The sequence below is a fragment of the Scyliorhinus canicula genome, chromosome 5, assembly GCF_902713615.1.
Source record: "Scyliorhinus canicula chromosome 5, sScyCan1.1, whole genome shotgun sequence".
Classification (NCBI taxonomy): Eukaryota; Metazoa; Chordata; class Chondrichthyes; order Carcharhiniformes; family Scyliorhinidae; genus Scyliorhinus; species Scyliorhinus canicula.
In genome coordinates, this window is record NC_052150.1 from 116,351,637 (window position 1) to 116,371,189 (window position 19,553).

A 19,553-nucleotide genomic window follows, 5' to 3' on the forward strand; every position below is an offset into this window, starting at 1 on the left:
TCCTCAGCTATTTACCCCTCACTGTCCTCAGCTGGCCATATATTTGCAATCCCATTCAGCCTTATATATCATAGAATCCCTACAGTGCAGAAGAAGGCCATTTGGCCCATCAAATCTGCACGAACCCTTCGAAAGAGCACTCTATTCATGTCCACTCTGTCTTATCCGCATTATCTCATAACCTAACCAGCACATCCCCAGGCACGAAGGAGCAATTTAGCATGGCCAATCCACCTAACCCCCACATTTTTGGACTGTGGGAGGAAACCGGAGCACCCCCGGAGGAAACCCATGGAGACACGGCGAAAATGGACAAACTCCATACAGTCAGTGACCCATAGTCGGAGATGAACCCGAGTCCCTGGCGCTGTGAGGCATCAGTGCTAACTACTATGCCACCACACCATGCCGTCCCATCCTCTTGCACCATTTAGTTATCAAATCTTAATATTTCTCTGTCCTGCTATTGATTTATCAGACTGTTGGTGACTAAAGCTCCAGCAACCTTGGCTCGACCGTATGCACTCCTTTCCTAAACATCTCAACCTCTTCCCTTCTCTTTTGTTTTTGTTAAGAACAGGGTGAGGGAGAACTACTGAAATCCCTGTTTTCTTCACAACTGTCCATAATCAGTAAGCTTTTAAGAGGAAGTTATGTGTGTATGTGTTTATTTTTAACCCCTGATATGTGTGGACAGTTTGAATAACCAGCAGCAACCTTTCTGTGGCTTAAAGAAAGATGATTATTTATTTAGGCTCTCACCCTAAATCTATCACAATGGCACCCACGCACATAAGCACACACACAAGCACACTTAAGGAAAGCATACAATGCTGTAAAAGGTCAGGCCTGCCAGCCCCTATGGAGAGAGAAACAGAGTATACTTTTTGAGACCTTATGAGGTGCCTCATTAATGAGATCTTGAGACTTGTATGTTGAAGCATGAACCCTTTATTGGTATAATTCCAAGGGATGGTCATGCATGGTGCTGATTCACTGTGCAACCTGGCTGCTTACTTCGAGTCTTCTTCTCAACTGATCTCTAAATCTATGTTACCATGTGGCTGTGTATATCATAGCAGGAGCGATCCTATTGTGCAGTCCCACAGTAATCCTTGCTCTGCTGAGCACCTTTGCATACAATGCATGCAGTCACATATCACAACAATTACTGGATAAAAGCAAATTACTGCGGATGCTGGAATCTGAAACCAAAGAAAAAATGCTGGAAAATCTCTGCATGTCTGGCAGCATCTGTAGGGAGAGATAAGAGCTATCATTTAGAGTCAAGATGACCCTTTATCAAAGTTAAAAGAAAGTGGGAAATATTTATACCTTGGGGTGAGGCAACGAAAGATGAGTCATAGCCACAGAAACCAAGGGAACAGAGTGCTGATAGGCACAGAAACCAAGGGAAAAGAGTGCTTATAGCAGTTCCCAGAGAGAACAAAAGGGGTGAAAGGCCAAACAGCAGAGAAACTAAAATCAGAGGGTAAACTGTGGCAGATGTAGATGTTTGGGGGGGGGGGGGGGGGGGGGGAGACAGGGACGTGAGTGGGAGGGGGAGGAAGTGGGAAGCAAAGGGGAGAAAAGGTAAGGAAAGGGAGATAAGTTGGCAGGAGGAAATACATATAAAGAAAGACACTAAATAAATAAGACAGTTAAAATGAAATTGAATGAAAACAAAGGGATCGAGGTGAGTAGAGCTAATCATCTGAAGTTGTTGAATTCGATGTTGAGACCGGAAGGCTGTAGCGTGCCTAACCGAAAGATGAGATGTTGTTCCTTCAGTTTGCATTGCGCTTCACTGGAACATTGCAGCAGCCCAAGGACAGACATGGGCATGGAAGCAGGGTCTTGTGTTAAAATGGCAAGCAAAGGGAAGGTCAGGGTTCTGAATGCGCACAGACCGAAGGTGCTCAGCAAAGCGATCACCCAGTCTACGTTTGGTCTCTCCGATATAAAGGAGACCACATTGGTAGCAACGAATGCAATAGACCAGATTGAAAGAGGTGCAAACGAAACGCTGCTTAACCTGGAATGAGTGTTTTGGGCTTGGGATGTTAAACATGGAAGAGGTAAAGGGGCATGGTAATCCCATACGATTGCATGGGAAAGTGCCATGGGTGATGGGAGAGGTGTTCTGTATGGTGGAGGAGTGGACTAGTATATCCTGGAGGGAACAGTCTCTGCAGAATGCTTCCAAAATGTGCTGTTCCTCAAACTGTTGTTAAGTTTCATTGGAGGGGTGTAAAAGGGAAAAGAAATAGAGGTAAGAAGATATCGAAGTGGCAAGCAAAAGGGGCTTGAGGGGTTACATCAGAACAGAGTTGTTTGGCAAAGCAATCACCTAATTTGTGTTTGTTTTTCACAATTGCAAAGGAAACCATACAACTTGAATGGATAATTGCCAGGATGTGGAGAGCAGATGGTGGACCAGGAAACCAGAGAATTCAAGGAATCTGAGTCTGACTGATAGTCTTAAATTGGTCATGCTCACAATGTGGCCTACTTACACACACTGGTAACCACACATGGAGCCCTGTCCTTGGACAACCAGAAGGAGCACGTCCACTGTTACAACCCCTACGGACCACGGAGGCCACGAGGTGTGGACCATCGTGTTCCCGGTGACCTCTACCAATTACAAACTTCCCCGGTAATGGGGAGGGGCTTCACTCTTAACGAGGGGAGCCCATAAAGTATTAAAACCTTGACCGAGTGTAGGTTGGGGCGGGAAACCCTTCGGGGAATGGAGTAGTTAATGTATCTATCGATAAACCTTTATTTTTGCAACCTACCCTTGGTTGCATGTGATCACTGTGTGCGGATTCTACACTGGCGGAGGATCCAGTGGAGCTGCCATCGGCGCCGAGTGCTGTGAACTCGGATCACTTTTCATAGACCTCGGGGGCACGATGCAGCGATGCAAGCAAACTCCTAGTAGAAACTCACTTGAGTTTGCAGCAGGAGGTTGAGATTGCTATCTCCCATGAAAGTGCAGAACAGAGAATCCAGGAGCTCCAAGTAATGGTCGCCCTAAAGTTTGGACACCGGAATGAGTACCCTGCAGCCTTCCCAAGGTAATGGGCCCCTGGCCTTGGGGCCGCTACCATAGGGAGGCAGACTGAGGAAGCCCAGAGATCCGTCGAATGGTCCCACTATTGGGAAGACCCGGACCACGGATATGGGCCAGCAACAGCAGTTGAGAGCAGAACGGCAGATGACCACGAGAAGGCCCACCAGACGTGATCACCCTCCCTGTAACTGGGCACTCTATTTGGATGAGGAAGATGACTTATACCAGCAGCTACATTATATAGCGGCACCATAAATAGCGCCGATCTATGTTTCGCTACAAGTAAACGGGCACCTCATACGGATTGAGTTGGATACCAGAGCAGCAGTCTCGGTGGTCAGCTGCTGAACATTTGGACAAATCCAATCATGCATCAAAACATTGGTTCTACGGGACACAGATGCCCGGCAACAACATATACAGGGGAGCTCTTGGCCATTGCAGGTACCTCAGTGATCCCAATCGTATATGGGCAACAATCGGCTAATCTGCTATTGGTAGTGGTATGCGAGGGTAGACCAAGCTTGATGGACCTCGACTAGCTACGGTACCTCCACCTTGACTGGCAGTGAGTCTGCTGCATGAATCTGCATGGGCCAGAGGGGATCTTGGCAAAATTCTCAGACGTCTTCCAGGAGGGCCTGAGACCATCAAAGGGGAACCGGGCAAGATTAGTGTTGACCCATCGGTGCAGCCGCACTATTTTTTGCCCGGTCTGACTTTTCGAGGTAGAGTTCACCTGCGCCGGGAGAAATGTGTGTTCCATGTCTGGAGGTGATTGGAGTTGAGGGCAAGATATCGGATATCCGGCAGACCTCCATCCCGGAAGGGCCTGCAGAACTTCATTTATTCCTGGGGCTCGTTACCTACTACTGGAAATTCATCCACAACCTAGCACACCTGTTGGCCTCTTCCATCGATTTTAAAACAGGGCCAGCCATGGGGATGGGCTCAGCCACAGTATGCAGTTTTCTCCGAGGTCAAAAAGCAGCTCTCATGTCCAGAACTTTGGCGATGGCGCCACATAGGTACCGGGTAGGTACTGTCATAGACCGGGCCGGTCTCAAACTGCGGGCACAAGGGCACGAGTCGAACAGACACGTGGACCACCTCTGCACCCGTGTCCCTGATCTGCCAGACCCGCTTCTGGATGCCCCGGTTCCACATATTCCATTTCCTCTGCTGCTACCACTGCCCTTGGCCCCATCGACCACGGAAACCCAGGTCTGGTCCGACTCCAACATGGAGATTCAGCCAGGAGCAGAGGCCACCGACCCAGTTCCCAGCGCCGAGCAGGCCATATCAGCTCCACTCCAACGCTTGACGCAGAACCTTCGATCCCCTTTCTGGTATACGCCTCTGAACCCCACGAAAACGGCACCTGAGTGCCAACCCTGGGTGAAAAGGACAAGCGGGCCCTCGCGCCAGTCTGCAGATGCAAACACACAGGATCTGGGGGGGGGGGGGGTGTGTGGAGGAATGTTACAAGCACCATGGAGGTCCCGGGGTGTGGCTGAGGGGCACCAATATCCTGGCTGGGACGTTTGTTAGAGTCACTCGGGAGGATTTAAACTAATATGGCAGGGGGGGGTGGGAACCAGAGCATTAGCTTAGAAGGTCTCATAACTGAAGGGGAAATAGAGAGCAAAAATAATGGAACATCACCCTCAGAAAGAGCAAAAAACGTGACAAGTGTGAGAAGGGAGGTGGTCAATGCAGGACTGAGGGTGTTGTACCTTAATGCGCGCAGTATACCGAACAAGGTAAATGAGCTTGTTGTGCACATTAAAATTGGCCGGTACGATGTCGTGGGCACCACAGAGATGTGGCTGCAAGGGGATCAGGGCTGGAATCTAAATATACAAGGATATGTGTCCTATCGAAAGGACAGGCAGATGGGCAAAGGGGGTGGGGTTGCATTATTGATAATGAATGAAGTTAAATCGCTAGCACGGAGCGATATAGGATCAGAAGGCATAGAATCTCTGTGGGTAGATTTGAGGAATCGCAAAGGTAAAAAGACTCTGATGGGAGTTATGCACAGGCCCCCTAGCAGTAGTCAGGATGTGGGGCACATCAGATAGAAAAGGCATGTAAAAAAGGCAATATCACAATAATCGTGGGCGACTTCAATATTCACGTGGACTAGGAATATCAGGTTGGTAGTGGATCCCAAGAAAAATAGTTTGTGGAATGGTTAAGAGATTTTTTTTTGGAGCAGCTTGTGACAGAGCCTACTAGGGAACAGGCAATTCTGGATTTGGTGATGTGTAATGAGGCAGACTTGATTTGGGAACTTAAGGTGAAGGAACCCTTAGGGAGCAGTGACCGCAATATGATAGAATTTACCCTGCAGTTTGAGAGGGAGAAGCTGCAATCAGATGGAATGGTATTACAATTAAATAAGGGTAACTACAAAGACATGAGGGAGGAGCTGGCCAGAGTTGATTGGAAAAGGAGACTAGCAGGGAGGACAGGGGAACAACAATGGCAGGAGTTTTTGGGGGTTTTTCAGGAGGCACAGCAGAAATTCATCCTAAGGAGGAGGAAACATGCTAAGGGCAGGACAAGACATCCATGGTTGATAAAGGAAGTCAAGGACGGCATAAAAGCAAAAGAAAAATCATACAAAGGATTAGTGGGAAGCCACAGGATTGGGAATCACTTAAAAGAAGAGTGCAAGTTAGCTAATAATATAAAAGAAGATAGGAAGAGTTTCTTTCAATATATAAAAGGTAAGAGAGAGGCAAAAATAGACATTGGACCACTGGAAAACATGGCTGGAGAAGTAATAATAGGAAACAAAGAACTGGAAGATGAACTGAAGAGTTACTTTGCATCAGTCTTCACGGTGGAAGACACCAGTGGGATGCCAGAGCTCCAGGAGAATCAGAGGCTGAGGTGAGTGTCGTGGCCATCACTACGGAGAAGGTTCTGGGGAAACTGAAAGGTCTGAAGGTGGATATGTCACCTGAGCCGGATGGTCTACACCCCAGAGTCCTAAAAGAGATAGCTGAGGAAATCGTGAAGGCATTGGTGATGATCTTTCAGGAATCACTGGTGGCAGGAAGGGTCCCAGAGGACTGGAAAGTGTCAGATGTAAAACCGCTGTTTAAGAAGGGAGGGAGGCAGAAGACGGGAAATTATAGGCCGGTTAGCCTGACTTTTGTCGTTGGTAAGATTTTAGAGTCTGTTATTAAAGATGAGATCGCAAAGTACTTGGAAGTGCATGGTAAAGTCGGACCGAGTCAGCACGGCTTTATCAAAGGGAGGTCATGTCTGACAAATATGTTAGAGTCCTTGAGGAGGTAACAAGGAAGTTAGACAAAGGAGAACCAGTGGACGTGATTTATTTAGATTTCCAGAAGGCATTTGACAAGGTGCCGCATTGGAGACTGTTAAATAAGTTAAGAGCCCATGGTGTTAAGGGTAAGATTCTGGCATGGATAGAGAATTGGCTGACTGGCAGAAGGCAGAGAGTGGGGATAAAAGGGTCTTTTTCAGGATGGCAGCCGGCAACTAGCAGTGTGCCTCAGGGGTCTGTGCTGGGACCACAATGTTTCACAATATACATTAATGATCTGGAAGAAGGAACTGAAGGCACTGTTGCTAAGTTTGCAGGTGATACAAAGATTTGTAGAGGGCAAGTAGCATTGAGAAAGCAAGGGGGCTGCAGAAGGATTTGGACGAGCTAGAGTGGGCAATAAAGTGGGAAATGAAATACAATGTGGAAAAGTGTCAGGTTAGGCACTTTGGAAGGAGGAATTTAGGTGTAGGTATTTTTTAAATGGGGAAATTCTTAGGAAATCAGAAGCACAAAGGGACTTGGCAGTCCTTGTTCACGATTCTCTTGAAGTTAACCTACAGGTTCAGTCGGCAGTTAAGAAAGCAAAGGCAATGTTAGCATTCATGTCAAGAGGGCTAGAATACAAGACCAGAGATGTACTTCTGAGGCTCTGGTCAGACCCAATTTGGAGTATTGTGAGCAATTTTGGGCCCCGTATCCAGCGCCGGCCCTAGGGTTGCTGGTGCCCCGGGCAAGCTGAACTTCGGCGCCCTTCGGGGGGGGGGGGGTGGGGCCGGGGGGGGGGGGGCGGGGGGCCGAGGGCAGAGCCCGAGGCGGGGGGGCGGCGGGCCCGAGGCGGGGGGGGGGGGGGTGCCGAGCCCGAGGCGGGGAGGGGCCGGGGGGGGGGCGGGGGGGCAGCGGGCCCGAGGCGGGGGGGGTGCCGAGCCCGAGGCGGGGAGGGGCCGAGGCGGGGGGGGCGGGCCAGAGGCGCGGGGGCGGGGCCGCCCTGGGGGAGGGCGGCCACCGCGCATGCGCTGGTTGGCACCGGCCCAACTGCGCATGCGCGGGACCCGAGTCTCTGGCGCCCCCTAGCACATGGCGCCCCGGGCGACTGCCCGAGTTGCCGGTGCCTTGGGCCGGCCCTGCCCGTATCTAAGGAAGGATGTGCTGGCTTTGGAAAGGGTCCAGAGGAGGTTCACAATAATGATCCCTGGAATGAAGAACTTGTCGTATGAGGAGTAGTTGTGGACTCTGTGTCTGTATTCGTTGAATTTTAGAGGGGGGATCTTATTGAAACTTAGAGGATACTGCGAGGCCTGGATAGAGTGGACGTGGAGAGGATGTTTCCACTTGTTGGAAAAACTAGAACCAGAGGACACCACCTCTGACTAAAGGGTCGATCCTTTCAAACAGAGTTGAGGAGGAATTTCTTCAGTCAGAGGGTGGTGAATCTGTGGAACTCTTTGCCACAGAAGGCTGTGGAGGCCAAATCACTGCGTGTCTTTAAGACCGAGATAGATAGGTTCTTGATTAATAAGGGGATCAGGGGTCATGGGGAGAAAGCAGGAGAATGGGGATAAGAAAATATCAGCCATGATTGAATGGCAGAGCAGACTCGATGGGCCGAGTGGCCTAATTCTGCTCCAATGTCTTATGGTCTTATGGATCATCCAGTTTCCCATGACATCTACTGAGTGCGAACTTCCTTTGTAACGGTGTGTGGCTTCACCCTTAACGAGAGGAGCCCATGGAGTATAAAAACTCGACCGAGTATAGGTCGGTGTGAGAGACCCTTCGGGGAGTGGAGTAGTTAAATCTATGTGTTAGTAAATGGTTATTTTTGCATCCTACCCTTCTTCCGTGTGCTAACTCTGCAGATTCTACATCCACACATTGCACCCTTTCAACAAAACAAAAGCCTGGGGGCAGGTATTCCCTGGTTCATTCCCCATGTTAATTACTTGACCAATCAAAGTTAATCTGTTTGGTTTGAATTTGAACAAAAGCTTGCCAGTTAAATGTTCCCTGTTACATTCTCCAGGGAAACTCCTCTCCCAATCAGAATCAACTTGCCAACCAATCCGCACTCTCTTCTCATGCAATATAAATTGTTGTTCCCTTTACTGTTGGTAATCATGCAATCTATCCTGATGTCTGCAAAATGAAAAGCTTATACAACATGTCTCTTCTTTTCAGTGAAGCTGCTCTTCTCCTTTATGCTTTATATTAATCAAAAGGTGATGATATACTGGAAAATAAGTAACACACATGGTGGAGTATTTGACTGCCAGCACATCTGGAGGATGTATAGTGAATTGGGGAAATCTTTGTAATTCATTGAATTTTATTCTGCCATTCACACCCTGCACCTGGACTCTTCTTTCAATTCTGCATGAATATGTCAAAGTTACCATTTTATGTTCCAGGGAAATAACAACACCATCTTACATTTATACAATACTCTTCTGATAAATAGAGGGATTATAATACGTCACAAGACAGAAAATGTAAATGTACACAATCCAATAGGAATAGAAGGCTACAAGGATTCATGGGAGAATGCATTTGAGAGTTTTTTATGAGGCTTTTGAAAGCAGGAAGTAAATTACTTGACAGAAGAATCCAGGAAGGGAAGTTTGGAAGGCGTAGGCCCAAATGTGGACGAAGAAGTCAAGAGTAAGCCAGAGACAGAGAAATATAGGGCGTGATTTAAGAGCCTTATCGCGCCCGACGTGTTGTGAGGACGTGGCCGTTGAATCTCGCAACAGGCCTCTCGCAAGATTTGCGATGCTTGATTGCTTCGGATCTCGGCCTCACTTTAAACATTCATTCGCAGGATTTCCTCGGCACCTAGGACCTAATAGCTGGGCCTGTGAGACCTCGCCAGGGTGCCATTTAGTAATGGTTTCCACAAATGTGGGCCAGTCGAAATGGCACCTGGGATGGGGTGGGGGGGTCTCCCAAACCATTAGAGATCCCCGGGTGGTTGAGGACAGGGTGGCACACTGGCACTCCCTCGGGCACCTTGGCACTGCCAGGGATTGGGCCTTACCAGATGGAGAGGAGTGAGGAGGTGTTCCCGGGGGCCTCCCTGAGGTTGGGGGGGGGGGAGGTGTCAGAAATGGCGGGGGAGGGTGCGGGGGCTGAAAGGGAGGGAAGAGATCGGCGCAGCCCCACAAAATGATGCACCGATCTGCGAGGAGCCTTTCCTGCTGGGCTCTAAGTGCGGCCCTCGGCAGAGTAAACCTTCCTGATGCCAGAGAAAGGGCAAAGTGCCATTGAATAGTGGATGTTTCTTGGTGCTGCTGAGAAAGACCGAGCTAAACGTGTCCAAAACCGGACATAGATTTTTCCAGTGAAATTGAACCCGTAATATGTGCACAGTAATGTCAAGGTGGAGGAGATCATTGATATGAGATGATGTGAGGCCATGGAAAGATTTAAAGATGCAAACGTGCAACTGAACCTCAGTTTGCTTCGGCACAGGAAGATCGTTGTTGTGAACAAGGCCAAGAGTGAAAAGAATGTACGTGTTATCGTTTGTAAATGATAGAGGTCGGGAAATCATCAAAAAGAACATTGTAGAAGTCAACTTCTCGTGATAAAGTTAGGGATTAGTGATTCAGCAGCAAAGAAAGAGCAGTAACAGCCACCTGGAGGAGGGAGGGAGTGGTGCTGTTGGAGGTAGAGGCAAAACTGAGTGATATTTGCAGGTGTACGAAAATGGGCTTGATAATGGGTTGAACGCGAGGAAGTAATCTGAACTCAGGGTTCAGCTCTCAATTTAATCTTGGATATGCACTGTTGGAATACAATACATTTATCAGGATATCGAGAGCCGCAGGGAAACTGAGGATGAAGGAAAGCAGAAAATCATGCTCATCATAGAATACGAGAGCCCTCGGAAATTGCTGCAGGAGTTTCGCAGGGAAGTGTCCTAGGTCCAAGCATCTTCAGTTGCTTCATCAATTACCTCCCCTCCATCTTAAGGTTAATAATGAGGATGTTCGCTAATGACTTCACTTTGCTCAGCACCATTCGTGACTCCTCAGATACTGAAAGAGTCCACGCTCACCACTTTTTAACTGTCACTAAGTAAGTTCCTGGAACTTCCACTGTGGGTGTATCTACATTACAAAGATTGAACAGTTCAAGAAGGCGACTACTCACCACCCATCTTCTCAAGGCCAGTTAGGGATGAGCAATAAATGCTGGACTTTACAGTCCTACCCACCTCCCATGAACAAATTTTTAAAGAATCCTGCACTTTATGGAGAAAGGGTGTCTGATTCTATAATAGAGTCCCTGCATCCTTTGGCAGTACAACTACACCAGAATCTATAGAAGTGATGGACAACCTAGGCTAGTAAATAGAAAAAAACCTTTGTGACGGCAATCAGTGGAATGTGGCAACCCTGTGCGTGGGGAATGGTCATCATTGTCCACCACTGGTCCACCACTGATCTATAGGCACAGATACACATACTTCTATCGGTCAGAGGAGCAAAGTCTGTTGAGTAATTACTTTATGAATAGTTTTAACGATCACCTAGATCATCCTTCAGCCTTTTCTTTTCAAGAGAAAAGAGACTAGCCTTTTCAGTCTTTCCTGATAAGCATAACATCCCAGTTCTGTTATCACACTTTTTTGCATCCTGTCCTGTACCTCAATTTGTTTTTCAAATAAGGTAACCAGAATTAAAGAAAGCACAGTGTGATCAAATTAAGGTTTGTTACAACTATAGCATAACCTCTCTGATTTTAATTCTATCCATGTGGAAGTAAACCCTAGTGTTTGGTTTGCTTTTGTTATGGACTTATTGCCCTACTTCCCTACTTTTACTGGTTTGTATATTTGTAATCCTAGATCCCTTTGTTCCTCTACTTCATTTAGATTCTTATTTCCTCAGTAATATGGGGACGTCTTTATTTTTAATCACCAAAATTGCAATGGTTCACAATTTTCTATGTTATCCATTTGTCTTGTTATATCCATTCTTCTTCTAATTTGTTGTCACCCTTCTCAATGTTGACTGTCCTTCCAAATTTTGGTGTCATCTGAAAATTTAGAAATTGTTAATATAAATTTTGGATAACAGTGGTATCAGCACTGATCGTTGTGAGATCCTATCTCTCACATTCTACCATCACCATCCTTTACCCATTTGCTCTGCTTTTTGTCTTTAGCCAGCTATTCTACTACTTGTTCCCTGACTGTATGTGCTTTGTGGACCTTATTTTCTAGTCTATTATGTGGCACTTTATCAAAGGACTTTTGGAAATCTAAATATGTTGCTTCTTCTACATTATCCTTCTCTACTGTCACTGTTACTTTTTCAACAAACTCAATAAAGCAACACTTTCCCTTTTGAAATCTATGTTGACTATTCATTATTATGTTTTGGTTTCTAGATGATTTTTTTATTTTCTCCTTCTAGTACGGATTTCATTATTTCTCCTCCTACTGATGTTAAGCTAACTGACCTATATTTCTCTGGGTATGTTCCAACACCTTTCTTAATAATGAGTATAAAAATATAAGTAACAAATGTGGTTATTTGCTATGTTGTACCCAGTATAACTTAGGATGGAGATATTCTTGGAGCCCTCCTAATTTGATTGTACATCACCTTCCTTGAATGGATGTGATAGGGATGCAATCTTTTTTGTGATCTATTTGTTGTGGGATTGCCTTGCTCTGTCTATAGCCTGCTGCTTAGGATGTTGAACCTGAATTGTATTCCGGTTTTGCTCGATTGGTGTCTCATCCTTAGGCATTCCTGGTGCACCTTACGGAATGAGTCCATCTTTACAATGCCTAGGAGTCAATTTAGAATGAGGAATTAGTATTGTATCACCTAGGACACTCAAAACTATTGGTGGAGCTGCGATGAAAATGCAATATCATGGGCAAAGATCCATGTCTCTATTTTCTTGTCATTGCTCATGAGTGCGTCATGAATATTATTTTGGTAATGTGACCAGAGTTGTGTTCTTTGCAAGTATGCGAGTGGAAAAGTTGCACAACAGTTAATCAAGCTGAAAATTTTGGGTGCGACAATAATTTAGTCTGAAAGCTAGAGGCATCCAGTCAGATGTTTAACATGGAAATCAGCATTGTCATTTGTGTACATTTGTGAATGGCAACCGATGTTTAGAGATGGAAAATAATGGAACCCCTCAACAATAAGGTGATGGAACTATCGATTAAAGAGAATGTTTCATTGCAATCAAAAATTGTGATACTATATTGAAATTGACACATTAGGTTAAAGATGAATCTCTCACTTAAGGCAGCAAATTAAAAAAATCTTCCCATTTCATTGATGATATAACCTAATATTTTTCAAATTCTTCAAGTTGTAAGTTATCTCCGTACAATGCAAACATGTCCCTGTTCGAAGTATGTTTTGTACAGCCGTGCTTTGACTCACAGAGAAAGATTTTGCCATGTGATTCAGGATGCCGACATCAGGACCAAATGGAGGTCCTCGGCCCCCACTGCCAGCAGTGATATTCCCAAAAGTGACTGCCTAATTGGCTGCCTCCAAACTTGCAACCCAATCAGATTGGCTGCAGCTCTGAAAACCTCAGCAATCCCATAAGGAGCTATTGGGACTGTGGTGGCAGTTGAAAGATTTAGAGGGTAAGTTTGAAATAAAATTTTAGAGGGGTTAAGTCGCAAGACCCCTTTGATTAGAGGGTCACAGGAGGTGGCTTTGCTCCTAGTGACCCTCTCTGCGGGGGATGAAACCTCTGTCTACCTTAACCCCTGATTGCTGCAGGAAGGCCACCTCCATTAAACTTGAGGTCTCCACATGCAGTGGGTTCTCCACCACTGGCAAAATGTCAGCAAGTGTTCTAAATGGCCCCTAATTAGGTCCTTAAATATGCTGATTGGCTGGCCGCAACCTTACTGCAAGCAGTCGATCCATATGCTGCCCCTCCTCCCCTGCCCTCCCCGGGAAACATATCCACTAGCAGAAATGTGTTGGGGAGCAGTCCCAATATGGCTGCCTGCTATTTTCTCAGGCACGCCACCTCCAATCCCACCAGGATAATTCTGAGGTGGTTTCTTCATTGCAAATTAGAAGCTATAGAATCCCTACAGCGCAGAAGGAGGTCATTCGTCCCATCGAGTCTGCACCCCACCTCGGCCCATTCCCCCGCCCTAACCCTGTAACCCCGTAACCCCTCATCTGCTCATCTTTGGACACTAAGGGGTGATTTAACATGGCCCATGCACCTAACCTGCACATCTTTAGACTGTGGGAGGAAACCCAAGCACATGGTTGGGGGGAACATGCAAACTCTGCACAGGCAGTCACCCAGGGCTGGAATCGAACCCGGGTCGCTGATACTGTGAGGCAGCTGTCCGAACCACTGGGCCACCGTGCGTAATTTGTCTTTACCCTAGGTGTGTAATTTGACAAACAACCATTTGCTTAGAGAATGGAGCTTTTCTTGACTGAACTAATTATAGTCAGAGAATGGATGACTTAAATGCAACTAACAAATGAGTTTAGAATCTGGTGAAAATGTTTTATACCAAATGATCCAGACTGGAATAAAAGTTGCTCTGTCAGAGCTCAGCAATTTGACATGTAAACTTAACATCTCAGAGCATTCTCAGAATAATAACCACATTGTTATGCTGCATTTTCCAGTACATAGTCAGACTTGTGCTATTTTATCATTTTCTTAAGAATGTGGATCGCATTTTAGCAAGCTGAGCTGATTCTAGAGAATCTTCATTCAGTGGATGGATATGTTAATCCGTGCAACATAATGGAGATTTTAATTTCTCTCATAGATTAATTAGGCAGAAGTTAGAAAAACTCCCATTTGCCTCCTTAACAACACTTCACATGGAGTTCTTGTTGTGTCAGTGCAATGGCTATTGTTACATGGGCAAACATGATGTGGAGATGCCAGCGTTGGACTGTGGTGAGCACGGTAAGAAGCCTTACAAGACCAGGTTAAAGTCCAACAGTGCTCCGAAAGCTAGTGATTTGAAACAAACCTGTTGGACTTTAACCTGGTGTTGTAAGACTTCTTAATGGGCAAACATGGCAGCCACCCTACAGCAACAAAATCCCACACGCAGCAAAGAATGAAGAAGAATGGCCTTTGGGTATATTTCTCTTTGGATACTAATATGATCTAAAAATAGTGTCACAGTTTTGTACTCATTCAGTTTTAATGGTGCTTCAAGAAGAAAATATAATGGCATATGATTTTTTATTTCCTTTGAATTTGATCCGAGTGGTAACACCAGGCCCATGCCTGCCTGTGTCCTCCAGCATTTACTCTGCTGGACTTTGTGAGATATGCTTCTGGGACATGCAGCTGCAACCACCACCACTGACTGTTACATCATTGTTGCCCCCTTGCCTCATATGACTAGAAATTATAACTCTCACCTTCCATTAGGAAGGTTCTGTCCAGTTAGCCCGCTTGGACCTTGACCCCCATTGAAGAAGGACGATATTTTTGAAAAATTGCACCATTGTTTTCTGGCCACCTCCCTATGCCACTCTCACCCATCTGGGTGATGTTTTTTCCTGATTTGACACAAACCAGTTTCACTCACTGTTTGTAACAATCATAATATTTTTGCTCATTTGCAGCTTTCAATCTCTTTAAATCATTATCTCAAATACTTACATTTCAATGAAGCTGAAATTCAGGATGCCACCTCAAGTTCTGTGTAAGTTTTGTGACAGCAGAGAGGATATTTGGCAGTGATTCGAACTGAGAGGATGTTTCAAGAACTAGGCAACAGAGTTTAAAAATAAGGGGCGAATTCTCCGGTCGCCGACGCAAAATCGGGTTCGCCAATCGGTCCCGGCACAGTTGGGTGGGAGCTGTTCCGCGGGCGGGGGCGGTTTGGTGGGGTCTGGGGACACTGGTGGCGGTTGGTCCGGGGGTGGAGAGGCTGGTCAAAGGGGGCAGTTTTTGGCAGGCCGGGTCCTCGCACAACCGCCGCCATGTTGCAAGGCACAGCCGCTGCAGTCCATCATGCCATGTGCATGTGCAGCCATCCGCGGGTAAAGCTGGGGGCTTTATGCTGCATGGCTACTAGCCCCCCACCGGGCGGAGGATTGGTGCAGCTTTGGCGCCGTTACTTCAGGCGTAAAACGCCGCTATTTCCCCGCCAGCGACAGTACTTAGTCTTCAAATCGGAGAATCCAGCCCAAGGGGTCTGCTGTGTAAGACAGAGATGAAATATTTTCTCTCAGAGGGTCATTGGTCTGTAGTGTTTTCTTCCTCAAAGAACAGTGGAGGCAGGGTAATTCTATATTTTTAAGGCTGAGTTACATTCAGCCCTGATTGACAAGAGAGTCAAAGGTTATAGGGAGGAGGTAGACAGGAAAGTAGAATCGAGTCACAATCAGATCAGCTATGGTGGAGCAGGCTCAAGGTACCAAATCACCTACTCCTGATCCTAATTGGTGTGTTTGTGTGTATGTATGACTGCTTGTTTGCTGCTGTGCAGAGGGACTTGGGTGTTCTTGTGCATGAATCGCAAAAAGTTGGTTTGCAGGTGCAGCAGGTAATTAAGAAGGCAAATGGAATTTTCATTGCAAGAGGGATGGAGTTTAAAAACAGTGAGCTTGTGTTGCTGTTTTATAGGGTGCTGGTGAGGCTATACCTGGAGTATTGTTACAGTTTTGGTCTCCTTACTTGAGAAAGAATGTACTGGCATGAAGGACGTGAAGAGGAGATTCACTAGGTTGATTCTGAAGTTGAGAGGATTGGCTTACGAGGAGAGACTGAGTAGACTGGGACTATACTCATTGGAATTTAGAAGAATGAGGGAGTGATCTTATAGAAACATAGGAATAGATAATATAGAAGCAGGGAGGTTGTTTACACTGGTGAGTGAATCTATAACTAGAGGGAATAGCCTCAAAATAAGGGGGAGCAGATTTAGGACTGAGTTGAGGAGGAACTTTTTCCAAAGGGTCGTGAATCTGTGGAATTCCCTACCCAGTGAAGCAGTTGAGCTACCTCATTGAATGTTTTTAAGGATAAAAGGTAGATAGAATTTTGAACAGTAAAGGTATTAAGGGTTATGGTTGAGCAGGTGGGTAAGTGGAGCTGAGCCCACAAAAAGTTTAGCCATGATCTTACTGAATGGCAGAGCAGGCTCGAGGGGCCAGATAGCCTACTTCTGCTCCTAGTTCTTATGTTCTTTTCTTTCCAGTTGATGGCTAGAAATTCCTGCCCATTCTCCATTTATTCCATAGGCAATGTGCATTCCCACTATGAACTTTCCCAGGAGGTGAATATGCAGGGATTTCTAATCATCCTTAATTTGCTATAAGATAGAGTATTCATCTGTAACATTGTTAAATCCTCTTGGCATTAATTGGACTTTTATTTTCTGCAGGGTGATCGTGGCCTTCCTGGTTTACATGGTCCAGTCGGAGACCCTGGGATTGGATACCCTGGCCCAAAGGTAATCAGCAGCATCTTGTTTCTACTTTCAATTAACATATATGTGGCATATAATCTGTCATTGTTCAGATTTGTTTACAAAGTCAACAATTTGTTTTGTACAAGGAAAGTGTAGAAATCATAGACAATCCTGCTGTACCAAGGGAATACTCTACCTTTTGAGGGACATTTTGGGACTCCAGCCCACCAACCTTCTAACCAGATCCTGCCGTGCTTGCTTAGCACAACAACAGCATATTTACTGTGAACAAAAAAACCTCCGACTTCTCTCCCAAGCCCCCCACCTCAAATCCCCATCACCCTTTCACTCATCTTTGGCTTGGAACTCCAAGATGATCCTCAACCTCGAGTGGGTGCATTGCCACCATCTGCCTCCACTCCCGCTGGTGCAGGCAGCAATGGAAATCTGCCAACTGAGATCACAATCACAGGGAAGGCCTAAGAGTGGCCACCAAAGTTCCTGAATGGCACTTGGTTGTGTCAGCCCCACCCCCCATGGGACTGACAAGGTTCCTTGCCAGTTCTCTGACCAGTGGAGGAGATCCCCATGGCCTGACAGAATCCAGGCCATTGACATTTGAGCAAGTTGAGTTTGTGGAGGGCAGAGAATGGAAAGCAGTTAAATAAAACAGTTATATAACTGAGTGTAGAGATCACAAAAATCGTGGACAAGGATTTCAGTTGGTGGAGGGGCAGACAAAGTTGGGGGGGGGGGGGGGGTGTTGGATTAAGTTGCCTCAATGATGACTTCTTTCTTGCATGTGTCAGTTAAAAGTTAAATAGCTCCCTTAGTTTTACATTATATTGCACGTTTTATCATTTTAAAAGGTGGGGTCCACCTTCTTCATAAGAGCAACCTTAGTTCCAGTCACTCTTCTCTAAACCATCTCTTAGGGTATCAACATACTGTTGAAAGTAAAATATCTAAACTGTACACAGAATTCAAATTATATAAATCATATTAAGATTGGAATTGGAAGCAAGATTGATTTGGATTGAGAAATGGGTAGGAGGGCGGATAATAATAGGTATATTGGATATGTACTCAAATTGGCAGGATGTGACTATAAGGGCCGCACGGTAGTACAGTGGTTGCTTCTCAGCGCCAGGGACACGGGTTCGATTCCTGGCTTGGGTCACTGTCTGTGCGGAGTCTGCACATTCTCCCCTTATCTGCGTGGGTTTCCTCCGGGTCCTCCGGTTTTCTCCCACAAGTCCCGAAAGAATTGCTTGTTAGGTGAATTAGACATTCTGAATTCTCCCTCTGAGTATTCGAACAGGCGCCGGAGTGTGGCGACTGGGGGATTTTCACAGTAACTTCACTGCAGTGTTAATGTAAGCCTACTTGTGAAACTAATAAATATTATTCTAATTAGTTCCCACCAGGTATCTACACTAGATTGGCAGCATTTCACTATAATTATAAATAAAGGAATAGATAGCAGGATATCTACATTTACGAACACTAAGTCAGGATTGTGGATGACTTGCTTTCATTCCTGTTCAATGGGCTCTGAGAACTGCTCCTCAGAAAGTACATGTTGGCCTTTCACAGATTCAGCAGAATAAATAGAGAAACACTGAGTGTGACATAACAGCAGCGTCACGCCAGGTGTGAATCCACCTGAGGTGGTTAGTTTGCAGGTGAGGCCAAAATCAGGAAGTGTACTGGGCGCCGATCAGTTTCAGATCTAATCAGCCCGCTCCCATTGGCGAGATCCGGATCCTGCCGTGACGTGGCGATAAAATCAATAATCACGAATTCAAACCAATCTCCATCTCGTGAATGGGAAGGACACCCTATCAAACAGCCTCCCATGAACTAACCGGCTCCCCAGGGAGCGGTCCTGCGGGTGCCCTTCAGCAAACCTATTTAAAAACCAGTCCTGTAATGTAGGCAAAGTATTGTACTGCCCAAAAAACTACGAGCAGGTGCCTTTCGCAGGCAGAAAATCCTTGCTCGGCTGGATCAAGTACTCGTGAGGCGTATGCAACGGGGCCTAAATGATCATGTCTTTCTTGGAGGAGCACGGCCGAAAGGTTTCAGTCGGTGCTTGCAACTTCAATTGCGTACGGGTTGAGTGGATCTGGGACCTGTAATGCAGGGGCTGTGCTGAGGGCTCTTTTTAATGCATCCACAGCATCCGTGTGCTGTGGAAGCCATTCGCATGGTGCTTGCTTTTTGAGAAGTTCGGAGAAGGGCGCTGCATTTGTGGCGAAACCGTCAAAGTAATTCCTACAGCAGCCAACCAGTCCTAGAAATGATCGGAGGGCTGTGACATTATGTGGCAGGGGTAATTTGATGATCGAGTTGATTCGTTTCTGCTCGATCTTACATTTGCAATGTGTGATTACTGTTCCTAAGTAAATCACTTTTTCCTGTAAAATCTGGGCCTTTTTGGGGTTCACTTTACAGCCAATTTGTTGAAGGAGTCCTAATAATTTGTCGAGAAGCAAAATGTGCTCTTTCTTAGTGTCTGTCTGTAGAAGCAGGTCATCCACATATTGGACCAGACAATCGGGTCGGGAAAATTTGGCGAAACCATTCGCCAGCTATCGGTGGAAAATGGAGGGGGAGTTGTGGAAGCCTTGTGGAAGGCAGGTCCACGTGTATTGCTGTCCCTGGAAGGTGAAAGCAAATTTATATTGGCATGCTTTATCCAATGGAATGCACCAAAAGCCGTTGCTAATGTCCAAAACCGAAAAAAACTTTGTCTGGAATCC

The 19,553-nt window shown here is 46.1% G+C and overlaps 1 protein-coding gene across 1 annotated transcript in view; it reads left to right on the top strand.

Moving 5' to 3' along the window:
* The window catches only part of LOC119965674 (collagen alpha-1(XXVIII) chain-like), a 318,322-nt gene that overhangs the window by 128,213 nt on the left and 170,556 nt on the right, over positions 1–19,553 (top strand). The window contains exon 12 of the mRNA XM_038796439.1: positions 16,762–16,830. Within this exon, the coding sequence (XP_038652367.1) occupies positions 16,762–16,830 (69 nt within the window). The remainder of the gene's footprint in view (positions 1–16,761; positions 16,831–19,553) is intronic.